The sequence below is a fragment of the Trachemys scripta genome, chromosome 10 (genome assembly GCF_013100865.1).
Source record: "Trachemys scripta elegans isolate TJP31775 chromosome 10, CAS_Tse_1.0, whole genome shotgun sequence".
Classification (NCBI taxonomy): Eukaryota; Metazoa; Chordata; order Testudines; family Emydidae; genus Trachemys; species Trachemys scripta.
Genome location: NC_048307.1, coordinates 29,831,430 through 29,846,150, shown reverse-complemented (window position 1 = coordinate 29,846,150; position 14,721 = coordinate 29,831,430). Strand labels below are relative to the sequence as shown.

The 14,721-nt window shown below is 49.0% G+C and overlaps 1 protein-coding gene across 1 annotated transcript in view; it reads left to right on the top strand.

The window, feature by feature from the left end:
- The window catches only part of LOC117884498 (syntaxin-binding protein 4-like), a gene marked incomplete in the record, with an annotated part of 124,372 nt that extends 114,389 nt beyond the window's left edge, over nt 1–9,983 (top strand). Inside the window, 4 exon segments of the mRNA XM_034784928.1 lie at nt 920–969; nt 6,456–6,592; nt 7,233–7,290; nt 8,655–9,983. Coding sequence (XP_034640819.1) covers nt 920–969; nt 6,456–6,592; nt 7,233–7,290; nt 8,655–8,760 — 351 coding nt within the window.
- Nucleotides 9,984–14,721: the final 4,738 nt, after the last annotated feature.

The following is a 14,721-nucleotide window of genomic DNA, read 5'->3' as shown; positions in this document are numbered from 1 at the left end:
GGGGGCTGCCAGAAGCCGGTAGCGCTCGGGCAGCTCGGCGCTTACAGAGCCCAGGAGTTCAGGGAGCACAGCAGCCGCCGGAGCCCGGGAGGGGAAGTGCCCGGCCGGGGGCGCAGGGTCCGGAGGCATGGGGGCTGCTCGAAGCCTGAGCACTACTGGCTTCATGGTTTGCCGGGCAGCCTCCAGACCCTGCTCCCCCAGCTGGGCACTTCCCCTCCTGGGCTCCAGCTGCGCTGGGGAAGTGCCAGCCGAGGGCGCAGGGTCTGAGGGCTGCCCGGCAAACCGTGAAGCTGGTAGCGCTTGGACAGCCCTTTTCGCGTGGCTGGGATGGAGGAGGGGGAATGCAGGGCGCTCAGGGAAGGGGGCGAAGTTAGGGCGGGGACTTTGGGGCAGGGAAGGGGCGGAGTTGGGGCGGGGCCATGGGTGGGAAAGGGGTGGGGCCAGGGCCCCGTGGAGTGTCCTCTTTTTTTACTTTTTAAATATGGTAACCCTACCAGAATGTCTTCCTCATATATATTACTTACTGCTGTTTGGGAATTCTCTTTCTCTGCACATTAGCGGCTCCATCCATGAGTGGGCATTCATTCAAGAGCAGGACCAAGGCACAGAGTGTGAATAATGGGGATAGCAGGCATTCTGAAGTACAGCCTGAACAACTATTCTTTAAGAGTGGGTTTTTTAACCTTGCATCTGATATATTTTAGTGTCTGTATTAATTTGCATTATGTCTGTATATTTGCATAGGGTACGAGTTTTGCTTCTGTTGCAAAAGGCCTTGAGATATTAGCTTCAAGGGCAGGGTATAAACAGAAGCTGATTACTGTCATACTAAATCTGAGCCCCAGCAAAAACGCATGGGGTTTGTTCTCTTGAATTTGTCAATCCTGTAAGTTTGAGATCTTCTTTTTCCCCCCCACAGAATGTTCACAGAGTCCTGAGCACGCCCAGCCAGTTACCAGATGAGACAAGGTGGGGAAAGGCTTCTGAGAATTGTGAATGTGTGCATAAAATGACCTTGTTTTGACCTTTGTCTGGCTGATGTGTTTACAGCAGAAGTGGGCAAACTATGGCCCACGGGCCACATCTGGCCTGTTCTCCCCGGCCCCATAGCTCCTGGCTCGGGAGGCTCGCCCCAGCCCCTTCCCTGCTGTTCCCCCACCCCCACAGCCTCAGCTCACTGCGCCACCGGCACAATGCTGCTCTGGGTGGTTGAGCGACGAGGTCCTGGTGCAGCGCAGCTGCAGAGCCCAGCCTGACCCGGTGCTCTGTGCTGCGTGACTGGCTCCAGCTGGATGGCACGGCTGCCTGTCCAGGTGCTCTGGGTGGTGCGGTAAGGGGGCAGAGAGCGGGGGAGGGGGATTGGATAGAGGGCAAGGGAGTTCGGGGGGTGGTCAGGGGCTGGGAGTGTGGATAGGGGTCAGGGCAGTCAGAGGGCAGGGAACAGGGGGGTTGAATGGGGGCAGGGGTTCCAGGGGCGGTCAGAGAGAAGGGGTGGTTGGATGGGGCAGAGGTCCTGGGGGGGCAGTCAGGAAGGAGGGGGGGGTTGGATGGGGCAGCGGGGGGCGGTCAGGGAGCAGGGAGGGTGGATGGGGCAGCGGTTCAGGGGGCAGTCAGGAATGAGAGGAGGGGTTGGATGGGGCAGCTGGGGGCAATCAGGGGTGGGGGTTCCGGGGGCGGTCGGGGGACAGGGAGAAGGGGTGGTTGGATGGGGCAGGGATCCCGGAGGGGGGGCCAGTCAGGGAAGGGTGGGGGTTGGATGAGGTGGCGGGGGGCAGTTGGGAGTGGTCAGGGAACAGGGGGGGTTGGATGGGGCAGGAGTCCCTGGGGGCTGTCAGGGGTGAGAAGCAGGGGGGATCGGATAGGGGGAAGGGGCCAGGCCATGCCTGCCTGTTTGGGGAGGCACAGCCTCCCCTAGCTGGCCCTCCATACAATTTCTGAAACCTGATGCGGCCCTCAGGCCAAAAAGTTTGCCCGCCCCTTGTTTACAGGGTGTCAGTTGCTGCTGTTACTCCTCATCTACTAACAAAGGTATCAGGGTGTCAGTTGCTGCTGTTGCTCCTCATCTAGGTAACAAAGGTACTGAATAAATACAGTCACTTGGTGAATGAAACAGATGGGATAGGATGGTCTTGTGGCTAAAATACCAGCCTGGAACTCAGGAGATCTGGGTTCTATTCCAAACTCTTTCTGAGTGACCTTGGTTAAGTTATTTAGGCCAAAGCTTGATTGCCTAGGCTTAGGTACCTAAATAAGTGGCCTAATTTTCAGAGGCCTGGAGCAGGTTAAGTCTGAGTTGCAGATCCTGGCTGTGCAAAACTTGCCTAAGATTAGCCAATGTTTGGTTTTGGGCCCATCTCTGTTTTTATCATCTGTTACTGAAATTGGGAGTTATGCTGTCTGTTATTCATCTTCGTTGATGAAAGTCTGGCAAATGAACTGAGGTGTATCTCTAACTCTGAAAAGGTTACAGGGACATTGTTAAGGTTTGTAGCCCTACCCTACAAATTGAACATATCTTTTTTAATATCTGTTGGAAAAACCCATATCATTCTTTGCATTGATTTCCAAAACAAATGAATCCGAAATCTGACTTTTTATTGTTTAAAAAAAATCAGCATTCCAGGGCTAATGAGCAACCTTATAATAATACACCAGTATTTATGTGTGACAGGGGGATGGTAGATTTCAATTTCAAATAATTCTAAGCTAGCTATACATACAAAATGATGGGCTCTAAATTACCTGTTACCATTCAGGAAAGAGATCTTGGAGTCATTGTGGCTAATTCTCTGAAAACATTTGCTCAATGTGCAGCAGCAGTCAAAAGCTATGTCTACATTGCAGTTAAAAACCCGCAGCTGGCCCATGCCAGCTGACTCGGGCTCCCAGTCTAAGGGTCTGTTTAAATGAGGTGTAGATGTCTGGGCTTGGGCTGAAGCCAGGCTCTAGGGCCCTGGGAAAGGGGGAGGGACCCAAACTTGGGCTGCAGCCTGAGCCCAAATGTGCACACCACAATTAAGCAGCCCCTTAGCCTGAGCCTCGTGAGCCTAACTCAGCTGGCCCAGGCCAGCCCCAGGTGTCTAATTGTACTGTAGACATACCCCAAAAGGCTAACAGAATGTTAGGAACCATTGGGAAAGGGATAGATAATAAAGCCGAGAATATCATAATGCCACTTTATAAACCCATGGCACAGCCACTCCTGAGGGAATTCTGCGCCAACAAAATTAAAATTCTGCACACAATATTTTAAAATTCTACAAAATTCTGCAAATTCTATTTGTCAGTAAATAAATGTGGCTCCAGCATGGCAATGGGGAGCACTGGCCACTGGCTGCACTGAGGTGGGAGATCACCCTGAAGCCCCCACATCCCCCGGTACAGGGACTTGGCAGTGAGGCTGCACCTGACCCTGACACAGTGCAAGAGCTGGGCCTGCCCCAGAAACACCCCAGGGTCCTGCCCCTCTGCGCCAGATGCACCAGGTGTGGGTGAGCAGGCTCAGCCCAGCAGGATCCAAGTGCGGAGGGGCTTAATGTGGGAGTATCTGGGGTGTGTGTGTGAGGTTTCTGTGTGGGGCAATCTGGGTGCGGACGGCTCAGTGGGAGATCTGGATGCATAGAGGCTTGTTGGAGGGTTCCGGGTGCAGGGGCAATGGAACTCTGCAGGGGATCCAGGTAGGGTGACCAGATGTCCTGATTTTATAGGGACAGTCCCGATTTTGGGGGCTTTTTCTTATATAGGCACCTATTACACCCCACCCCCTGTCCCGATTTTTTACACTTGCTATCTGGTCACCCTAGATCCAGGTTAAGGTGGTTGGGGCACAGGGGTGCCTGTGGGGGGCTTCGTGGGGGGTCTGGGTGCTGGGGGAGTGGGGCTTGATGGGGTGGGGATCCAGGTGCAGCTGGTTGGGGAACAGTGGGGTGGGGGTCTGGGTGTGGGGTGCTCATCGGAGGGGTCCAGGTGTAGGGAGGTAGGGCTTGTCAGAGTGAGGGTTTGATGGACCTGCTTAACAGGGGAACCCCAGTTGCTGCCGAGGGGATGCCGCATGCCGGGATCCCGCTTTCCCCCCCCCCCCCCCCCCCCCCCCTATCCCCTTTTCTTCTCCATCCCCCTCCCCTCACTCCCACATTCTCTGCCTCCTGCCCTATTCCACCCGTCCTTCTTTCCCCACTGCCTCTTCCCTCATTTCCCCCACCTCCCTTACTGAGCACTCACTGTTGCACAGAGTAGAAAACAGGAAAGCTCCCCACACACCAGAAGGGGAGCATGATTGGCACTAGGACCCAGGAAGCAGCGTTCAGCTGCAGAGTCAGCAGAGCAGAGAGAGCTTCCTTCAGTTGGGCAGCTCTGCTCTTGCAGAATGAGGGGGGGCAGCAGCAGCATGTAACCCTGTGTTAGGGTTACCATATTTTGAGTGTCCAAAAAGAGGACACTCCACGGGGCCCCACCCCCAGCCCTCCCACGCCCCTGCCCCAACTCCACCCCTTCCCCAAAGTCCCCGCCCCAACTCCGCCCCCTCCCCTGCGTCCAGCGAACATTTGATTGGCGGGAAGCCTGAAGCAGGCAGCAGGTAAGCTGGGGTGGGGGTGGGGGGGAGGAGGCACGGCCCAGTCTCCCCCCCCCCCCCCAACTGAGCGGCTCCCTCCGGCGGCTGGCCCCGGCCCCAGCCCCAGCATCTCCAGCCTGGCTCAGCTCGGGCCCTGGGGTGCCAGCCCCGGGCCAGCCCCCGGCCGAGCACCCCCGGCCCGCCCAGCACCGCCAGCCCGGCCCCCGGCCCAGCACTCCTGGCCCAGCACCGCCGGGCCCGGCCCGGCCCCCGGCCCAGCACCCCCGGCCCCGCATGTCCCTATGTTCCTGGACATGTTCAGCTTTTTGGGATTTCCCCCCGGACGGGGATTTGAGGCCCAAAAAGCCGGACATGTTCGGGAAAATCCAGACGTATGGTAACCCTACCCTGTGTGCCCCTGATCGCCCCCTCCCCCGCTCTCCCTCCCTTCCATGTGGCTTCCCTTTGCTTCCCTGACGTTTTCTGCAGGGATACATAGGAAATCTGCATGGGGGGGGGGCATTTTCTGCAGGGATGCAGTCACGCAGAATCCCCCCAGGAGTAACACCTTGAATACTGTGTGGAGTTCTGGACGTCCCATCTCAAAAAAGATCGATTAGAATTGGAAAAGGTGCTGAGAAGGGCAACAAAATGATTAGGGGTATGGAACAGCATCCATATGAGGAGAAATTTAAAAGTCTGGGACTGTTCAGCTTAAATTAGAGACAATTGAGGGAGGATATGATACATATAAAATCATGGATGGCATGGAGAAAGTGAATAGGGAAGTGTTATTTACCTCTTCACATAACACAAGAACAAGAGTCACCCAATGAAATTAATAGGCAGCAAGCTTAAAACAAACATAAGGAAGTACTTCTTCACACAACACACAGTCAGCCTGTGGAACTCATTGCCAGGGGATGTTGTGAAGGACAAAAGTATAATGAGGTTCAAAAAAGCAATGAATAAGTTCATGGAAGATAGGTGGCATCAATGACCATTAGCCAAGATGGTCAGGGATGCCACCCTATGCTCTGGATGTCCCCAAACCTCTCACTGCTAGAAGCTAGGACTGGATGATTAGGGGGCTGGAGCACATGACTTATGAGGAGAGGCTGAGGGAACTGGGATTGTTTAGTCTGCAGAAGAGAAGAATGAGGGGGAATTTGATAGCTGCTTTCAACTACCTGAAAGGGGGTTCCAAAGAGGATGGATCTAGACTGTTCTCAGTGGTTCCTGATGACAGAACAAGGAGTAATGGTCTCAAGTTGCAGTTGGGGAAGTTTAGGTTGGATATTAGGAAAAACGTTTTCACTAGGAGGGTGGTGAAGCACTGGAATGGGTTACCTAGGGAGGTGGTGGAATCTCTTTCCTTAGAGGTTTTTAAGGTCAGGCTTGACAAAGCCCTGGCTGGGATGATTTAGTTGGGAATTTGTCCTGCTTTGAGCAGGGGGTTGGACTAGATGAACTCCTGAGGTCCCTTCCAACCCTGATATTCTATGATTCTAGGACAGGGGTGGAACTCTGGATAATTGCCCCTCTCAGTTCATTCCCTGTGATGCTTCTGGCATTGGCCACTGTTGGAAGCCAGAATACTGAGCTAGTTGGACAATTGATCTGACCCAGTATGGCTGTTCTTGTGTTTCCAAGGTGGTGATTTCCAGTACACTGAGAATATTGTTTGAAACTCTTTGACAGTGTCCTTGCATTAACTAATTACATCACCACAACACCAATACATCTAAAAGAGAGAAACTCCTGTGTTGCTGGCAGCATGAGATGAAATGCACAGTACGCTGTAATTTACTGAGGGGTTCTCTCATGAGTTGCTAGTCAGTCCTTTTGCTGTGCTGCTCATTTTAATTCTGGTAAGATTGACACATCTGCTTTTATTTTTAAGAGTCAACAGTCGGACAGAGGAGGATAAAACAGAAGCAATCTCGGATGCTTCTCTTCCGTCTCCAGATCTCCTGGACCTGTTGATATCAGAAGCTAAAGAATTGTTGGAGCCCATCCTCGCTAACACCACAAAGGATGGTAAATTTTGTATAACTCTTCTCAGTGATGAGGCAGCTGTAGAGGCCCAAATTCAGAGGGGAGTCTGAAGCTAAGAAAGTCTAGACGCAGGGCACTTATTGTTAGTATAACTTACACTTTCACCCCTTACCTGTTAAATCAGTTTAGATTCCCTTAAACTTACTTAGATTCACACCTGCTTACTGATGGTCAATTAATTTACACCTCACTCTCCGTATGGATCATCTCTGAATTTGATCTACGGAGTTGGAGGGGAGGGAGTCTAGGGCACTTCAGATTGGTGTAACTCCTACCGAGGGATCAAGAAAAAGGAGTTTAGCAGGAAAAGCAGCTAACAGAAAGGTGCAAGGTGTCCTTGGCATGAAGGTCTATCAGCTTAGACCTCCTGCTTCTGGGTAAGTGGGTGTAAGTCAGGCTAAGGGATTCTAACTCAGCGTGTTTGAGTTTAAGTTAACTGTCTTGCCTAGCAATTCTGAACTTAGCCGATGGTCCCCAAACATTTCCAGTGAGCAGGGTAGGTAGATCCTTTATGCAGGTACTATGCTCCCAGTGCTGGTTGCATTGTACATTGCTGTTAAGGAACAAATAATAATGTTTTCTGACCCTTTGTTAACTGGTGGCTGTGTTCCTGTGTCTGCAGTATTGCCATACAACTGGGACGAGTGCCTGACTGGGGAGGGAAACCTAAACTACAAGGAGTAAGTGTCAGGTCTGCTTGGGCCTCTAATTTCTGCTTAGTTCTGGTGGAGGTATTTGCAAACATTTCAGCCTTCAGAAGAACACTGTCCATGTACAATTGTGGTAGATTGTTGAGATCTTTCTGGTTAAAAAGATTAAAAAGCTTCTTTTGAAAACATGGCTAAAATTGAACATTGCTCATTTTGTATCCCTTTATCGTTTTCATCCAGACAAACGGCAACACGTCGTACACCTTCCTGAAATAGAACGCAACAGGCTCACTCATTCACACTCTGAAACGTAGATCTGCTTCATCCAAATCTCGTCTCCTGATCTCGTTCAGTCTGAAACACTAGATCAGCTTAATTACAATCCATTACAGCCTGTGCAGTAGTCAGCTCCTGGATTTTATATCACGTCTTAAGTATATTCCATATAAAAGTTATGTTCTAGGGAGCCAGTGGGCAGCATCGCAATGCCAAGTCACTAGGCAAGGGGTGCTGGTATAGGACTGGCTGTTGAAAGTATGAGCAGAGAACCCATGCATTAGAACAGGAATAGGTAGACATCAGGGGGTCCATGGACTGGCACAGATGTGGCAATAAAGAAAACACGGAGACAGCAGAGGTGAGAGAAGGGGCCATATTCCTTCTTCCGTACTAGAGAGACTCAGCCTTCAGAGAATGCTGATGTCAGGGAAATGAGTTCCTTCCGTGGCAAGCCATTCGTCCTGCAAGGGAGTTCCAGCAGGGAGCAGGGTAAATTCTAGTGCCAGTTCCTGTTGTGTGTATTAGAGCCTGCCTTTCTTCAGGGCAGGTAGGTTTTCTGGCTCCAGGACTTGTCTGATCGACATCTTCCTAGGTGACTGTATGGTTCTTCAATATGAATAGAGTCCTGCTAAGGGTGTGAATATTACTTGCTCCAAGAACTACATATATAAACACACACATTTAATTCTGATGCACTCCAGCTATCACTCAGCAGAGTACAATCAGCATGGGTTGTATTTAGGTATCCATTCTACAGATCACTTACACCCTTCAGTGGGAATACTCATGCTTTAAAGTTAAACATATGCTTACGTGCTTTGCTGAATTAGGGCCTTATTTTTGAGACCTTAATAATGTATGCTTCATTGTCTCAGGCTAAAGCTTTAGCTGGCCATCTCAACTGCATCCTAAAAATTTCCAAGCACCTCTGTTGAGTGTGTGCAAAACAGATGCACTGGCAAATTTTACAGGGCAATTAAATAGTCCTGCAGAACATGTGACCTTTATATTTTTCATAAACCATCCCTTTCTTTAACACAGAATCCTGTTTTTATACTAAGTTGCCATATGTGTTCTTCTCCCACACCTTTGTAAAATCTGATTTCTGTTTCCAGCCATCTTCATCAGAAAACCACATGGCCCCCTCCTCCGACCCATAGCAAGAGTGATGAGCCACAGCCCTCGAGCCCAACCAAGGAACTGCCTGAGAAGACTACATAAATCTCCTGAGATGCACTCCTGTGCATAATCGTGTATATTCATAACACAGATGCTCTGCTGGGAGACAGACAGAATGCAGAATGGATAGTTCAGTTTCCAGGCAGAGCAAAAAATCCATGAGTTTTCTGCTGAGACACTGATTCTTCTGACTTGCCACCTAAGACTTAAGCAGCAAACCCACCCGCATGGCTACCTCTGAATTATTATACAAGGCTGTTCTCTCTTGGTTCTGCAGCTTTATAAACAACAGGAAAGTTATCGCTGAGGGGATGTGAATGCATGGACCCCACAGGCAGGCAGCCTTTAGAGCTGGCATTCTATACAGAAAGAGGAGCATGGACTAACCAGAGAAGGACACATGGGTCCTGAAAGGATTTCTTTTGGGGATTTCATATGTGAAAAACCAAAGTAAACTTAAAAACAACAAGGAGTCCGGTGGCACCTTAAAGACAGCTTCATTTGGGCATAAGCTTTCGTGGGTAAAAAACCACTTCTTCAGATGCTTAGTGGACTATAGTGAAACCAACATACTCTGTAGTGTCTATAGCTGTCTTGGATCCATATCATGTGTTTTTTGTAAAGCTTATCCCAGCTGCAATGCTTGAAGTGGAAAGAAGAAGCCCAGAGGTAGCCAACAATGTCAATAATGTGGTACCCGTAAGCTGTGCTGAGCACAGAAGGGACACCATGGAACATGTTTCAGTAAAAGTGTGGTGTAACATTTTGGAAACTAGACCCACGTGGTTCAAGGTTTTATGGGGTTAGTAGTGAAAATGGTAGAGATCTGATATGAAAGCACAGTCTGGCAAATAAAATGAAAACACTGCTTAGAGGGTGTTTGATTTCTGAGCTGGTGAGGTTTGGAGTTGGTCGGTTTGAGTCTCTGGGATGAGTTTAACCTGCTTGGGCCAGCTGCTTCTTAGCCTCAGTTTTTCCCTTCTGTATTACAGATATTGGCAACTAATAACAAGTTGAACTGAGATATCACATTACAAATGGGCATGTTCTAGCCTTTTACCCAGGAACTTTTAAGCATAGCTTCAAATTTCCTCTTTGGGACTTAAAACCACACAGGTCCCACACATTGTAAAAGGAAGGCCTGTGCATAATAATAATACCCTGTTTTAACAGGTTTGGTCACCGAGACCCCCTTGGGACTGTCACCTGATGTGCTGAAACTACCTCTGAGCCCATTTTCCCTGCCAGCTTGGGACTCCAGAACATGTCTTGTTGAGCCAGACACGCTACTCTGCTCCAACACAGACCCAGGGTCTGAACCATATCCCCAAAGCCGCAGGCTTTAACTGAAAACCACTCAGCAGGTACTCCTATCTCCAGCACCCAGACACCTGGCTCCCAATGGGCTCCAAACCCCAAATAAATCTGTTTTACTCTGTATAAAGCTTATAAATGGTAAACTCATGAATTGTCTGCCCTCTATAACACAGATGAGAGATATGCACAGCTGTTTGCTCCCCCAGGTATTAATCACCTACTCTGGATTAATTAATAAACAAAAGTGATTTTATTAAGTCTAAAAGTAGGATTTAAGTGATTTCAAGTAATAACACACAGAACAAAGTAAGTTACCAAGCAAAATAGAACAAAACACACAAGTCTAAGCCTAATACATTTAAGAAACTGAATACAGGTAAATCTCACCCTCTGATGTTCTAATAAGCTTCTTTCACAGTCAAGACTCCTTCCTAGTCTGGGCCCAATCATTTCCTCTGGTACAATCCTTGTTCCAGCTCAGGTGGTAACTAGGGGATTTCTCATGACTGGCCACCTTTGTTCTGTTCCACTCCCTTTTATAGCTTTGGCCCAAGGCAGGAATCCTTTGTCTCTCTGGATTCTCACCCCTCCTCCTAAATGGAAAAGCACCAGATTTAAGATGGATTCCAGTATCAGGTGACATGGTCACATGTCACTGTAAGACCTCATTCTTCATTACCCACAGTCTGGCCCCCATGTCCACAAGAAGGATTGCAGGTAAATAAACCATCTACATCCAATTGTCCTTGTCAATGGGTGCCACCAAGATTCTAAACCACCATTAATGGCCCACACTTTGCATAATTACAATAGGACCTCTGTTATATTTCATATTCCTAGTTCAGATACAAAAATGATACGTTCATACAAATAGGATGAACAGACTTGGTAGATTATAAGCTTTGTAATGATACCTTACAAGAGACCTTTTGCATAAAGTATATTCCAGTTACATCATATCCACACTTATAAACATATTTTTATAAAAATATGAAGTGCACTGTCACACCTGTATTCACTTATTTATATGTGACTTTTTGTCCAAAAAGTTCCTAAAGCACTTTACAAACAATATACATACAAAAATCACTTCACCACTATTAATAGCCTTGTTACTAGCCACTACCCTTTCAGAGAAATGTTGAAAGCTAAGATCTGAGGAGAATAATGCTGCCAGAATTGACGTAGATTTTTGCTAGGATAACAAAATTGTTGTCGTGCCTTACTGTTACACATATGGCATTAGGTTAGAGGCAGAAAGCAGAGCAGAAACACCGACATCTTCCCACAGTAACCAGGAGACAAAATGGGAAAGGCAAAAAGAAACAAATAGCATGTGCACAGAAGCCAGTTGAAAAGGCACCTAACTGAAATGCATCTCATTTATACACGGCCTGTTCTAGCACTCCCATAAAGCACCTAATTCTGCCTTCCGTTGCAATTGGTATGACACTATTGTAGAATTCTCTATAAAACTAACCACTGTAGTATCTAAAAGATCTCTTGGTGTCAGTGGCTGTTATGACCATGTAACTGGGGTCCCAAAATGTTCTAATGGAAATAAGGAGGAGCATTTATAATAAAGATGAGGAAGCCCTATAATGCATTGGACTACAACCTGCAGTTAAAACTAGTGACAAATAACAAGGGTTATCCTCTAGAGGGGAGCCCATATTGTCCCATTAAAGTTATTAAAACATAATCCTAGATTGCATTCAGTGCACTGCAACCACAAACTTGCAATCACACATTGAAACAAAATGAAAATGGCTTGAGTTTGGCCTGGAAGGCTGTGGGTTTGAATCTCACTGGTTTGGTGTTTCTTACTCACTAGATCTGTGCATTTTTGCTTAAGCATGACAGAAGATTCAGTTCTTGCTGCTTATTTGTTTTTGTTTTGTTTTTCCTAATGAACAAAACAAAAAAGATATAAGCAAAAATATTTAACAGCTACAAAAGAGGCTGCACAGCCAGGTACCAAGGGTAAAATGTTGAAGGATCAATAGTGATGCAGATATGTGCGGTAAAGAATCACTGATACAATATTTTGTGATGGGATAGGTAAGGCTGTTGTATGAGGGATAATTTGGGTTAGTGGTTGGTCGGGACTCGAGATCTGGATTCTCTTCCCAGCTGTGGTACTGACTCTGTCTTTTACCTTGGATAACTCACTTCATCCCTTTGTGCCTCAGTTTCTACATCTGTAAAATGGGGATAATTATACTGACCTACCTCACTGGGGTGTTGTGAAGCTACATCATCAGTGTTTGAGAAGCACAGTAAGTGGGTTTGAGAGTCTAGTACGAGAGCCTTTCTAGACAGGGGCATAATAATAATAATTTTATTTCTCTATAGAAATCTCCCCAGAATGAATCATGTCAGGCACATTCCTAGTTGGGGAAGCTTTTGCTTACCCCTAAACCCAGTGAAACTGATTGCTGCCTTTTTGTTAAATGAAGCTAGATTAAAAATTGGAAAGTTTATTAGCTGAGAACCATTTCTCATCCCCAAGCTAAATGTCCCTGAAAAATGCTTTGGAGTCAGCTGGCATTTCTGAGCCTCATGATGCTGGTTGATGTGCTGAAAAGTGCCCCGCCATTGAGCGACACCAGGTGCATGCCCAATATTGGAGAATGGAAACTCGCTTCCAAGCTGCTTTAAATACAGCTTTAACAATTAGGTGAACTTTGCAGTTTAATATTTAAAGAGGCTGTTTAATGTTTAAACAAGACTGATTTTCTCTGGATCATCAGTAAGCACATGTGAAAGGAGAATGGAAAAGGGCTTAGTGTGACAATATGGAGGGAGTTGTCCACAGAATGCTATTTTTCTTTAGTACGGGGACCTTCCTTCTACCCTGGATTCTGAAATACAAAGTCTAACCAAAAACTTCTAGGACAGATTATAGAATTTCCCTGCTGCTGCTGCTCTCTGGCTACATCCTTGATGCTCCCTGTTTCCCTGGGTATTCCCAGAGGAGTTTGTTAGGGAAAGGCCCCGTGGTGCCACAGTCTGAAAGGGCAGACACCGAGCAATGCGTCTACACTCGGAGTTGAGGAATCCTTGGCAGAGTTCCAATCCAGCAGTGAGTCTTGGGTGCTCCTGGTTGTGGTCGCCGCCAGCCAACTTTCCTCAACAAACCCCTCCAGTGTCTTCTTCTATGATAACCTCCTACTATAGCCTCCCTCCTTATTCCCAATGCAAGGTCACAAGCTCCAGTACTCACAGCTCCATGCAGCTCTGGGCAACAGTGATATTGGGTCTGGCTTCAATTTGTCTTTCTTGGTGATTCCTCCCTGGCACAGTGCTCCTTCTGTCCTGGGGCATCGCTGGTCGGCTGCTCTGTACCTCCCAGGCTTCGGGCTGGTTCTCCGCTACTTCCCTTTGTGAGGGCCTGCTTCCTGTAGGCTGGGGCTCGAGACACACACAGCTGGTCACTCTCCCTCTCTCCACTCCCTTGGTACAACCTGCACTTCCTCATGCTAGACCTAGAGCAATTGGAACTCCCTCTGCCTCAGGACAATGTTTGAATGGGGCTGTGCTCTCTAAACCCCAAGGGGGATACATTTATTTCTCAACGAATACAGTATATAAATTGTAATAAGAACTAGGCCTGTGGATGTGGTCATACATGTTAATTACAGAACATTCACTCCTCAGCCTTACTAGCACGTGCAGCATTGGGCCACAGTAGCCCAAACATAATACTGGAGGGAGTGGAGCTGTTAGGCGGGGCTGTAGGTCGCAGCAGGACTTCAGGTGTGTGTGGGGGAGCAGCTGTTTGGTAGAACTTGAGGCAGGGTAGGGGGCTGGGTGGTGCAAATGGGGTCAGGGTAGCGGATGATGCTCTATTTGGTACCATGACTAGGGCTGCAGGTTAGTTACAGGGGGACAAAAGTCAGGCATCAGCCCCATGCAGAGGGGCGGGAGATGGGGGGGGGGGAGGGGGAAGAAAAGCCGGCCCCCCCCCCCCGGGGGGGGGGGGGGGGGGGGGGGGGGGGAAGCTGAAGAGCAAGCCTGCCCCCCAGCTCCGGGAGGAGGGCAGCTCCTGGGGGTGGAAGTTGGCAAGCACTTACCCTGCAGCACAGCTCCTCTCCCACGGGGCTGGGCCCAGCATCCTGCTCCTGGCATGACAATCAGGTGTGGAGGGCTGCAGTACTGCACTGCTACTCAGGATGGCCTTCCCCCTCCCCTCATGACCAGAGCTGCAGGAGCTCCTGCTGCTTGATGTGGATGCAAGGTGAACCTGCTCACCAGCCCCTACTCACCCCACCGGCCTCAACAGGCAGGAATAGAGTTGTGGGGCTGGCGTGGAGGATGCTCTTGTGGGAGGAAGGGGGCAGTGCCCCTCTGCAGGGCCAGCAGGAAGGCATTTTTGAATAAAAAGCAGGAAGCAGTCATGGTACACCTAGTACCCCCACTTCTGCTGCACTCAGGGTCACTGTGCCTTATTTTTGATGAAAATAATAATAAATCTGCAGGCTTAACTATACCTGGAGCTGTGAGGGACAGTGGGTGTAGCTCTGTGTCATGGGCGGGACTGTGCGGCACAGAGGGCGGGGCTATGAAGTGGGCCGGCTCTGCAGTGGGCGGGGCTGTTTGGCACAGTGGGCGGGGCTCTGTGTAGTGGGCGGGGCTATGCGGCACAGTGGGCGGGGCGCTGGCGGCGCGGCGATTGAAGGGCTG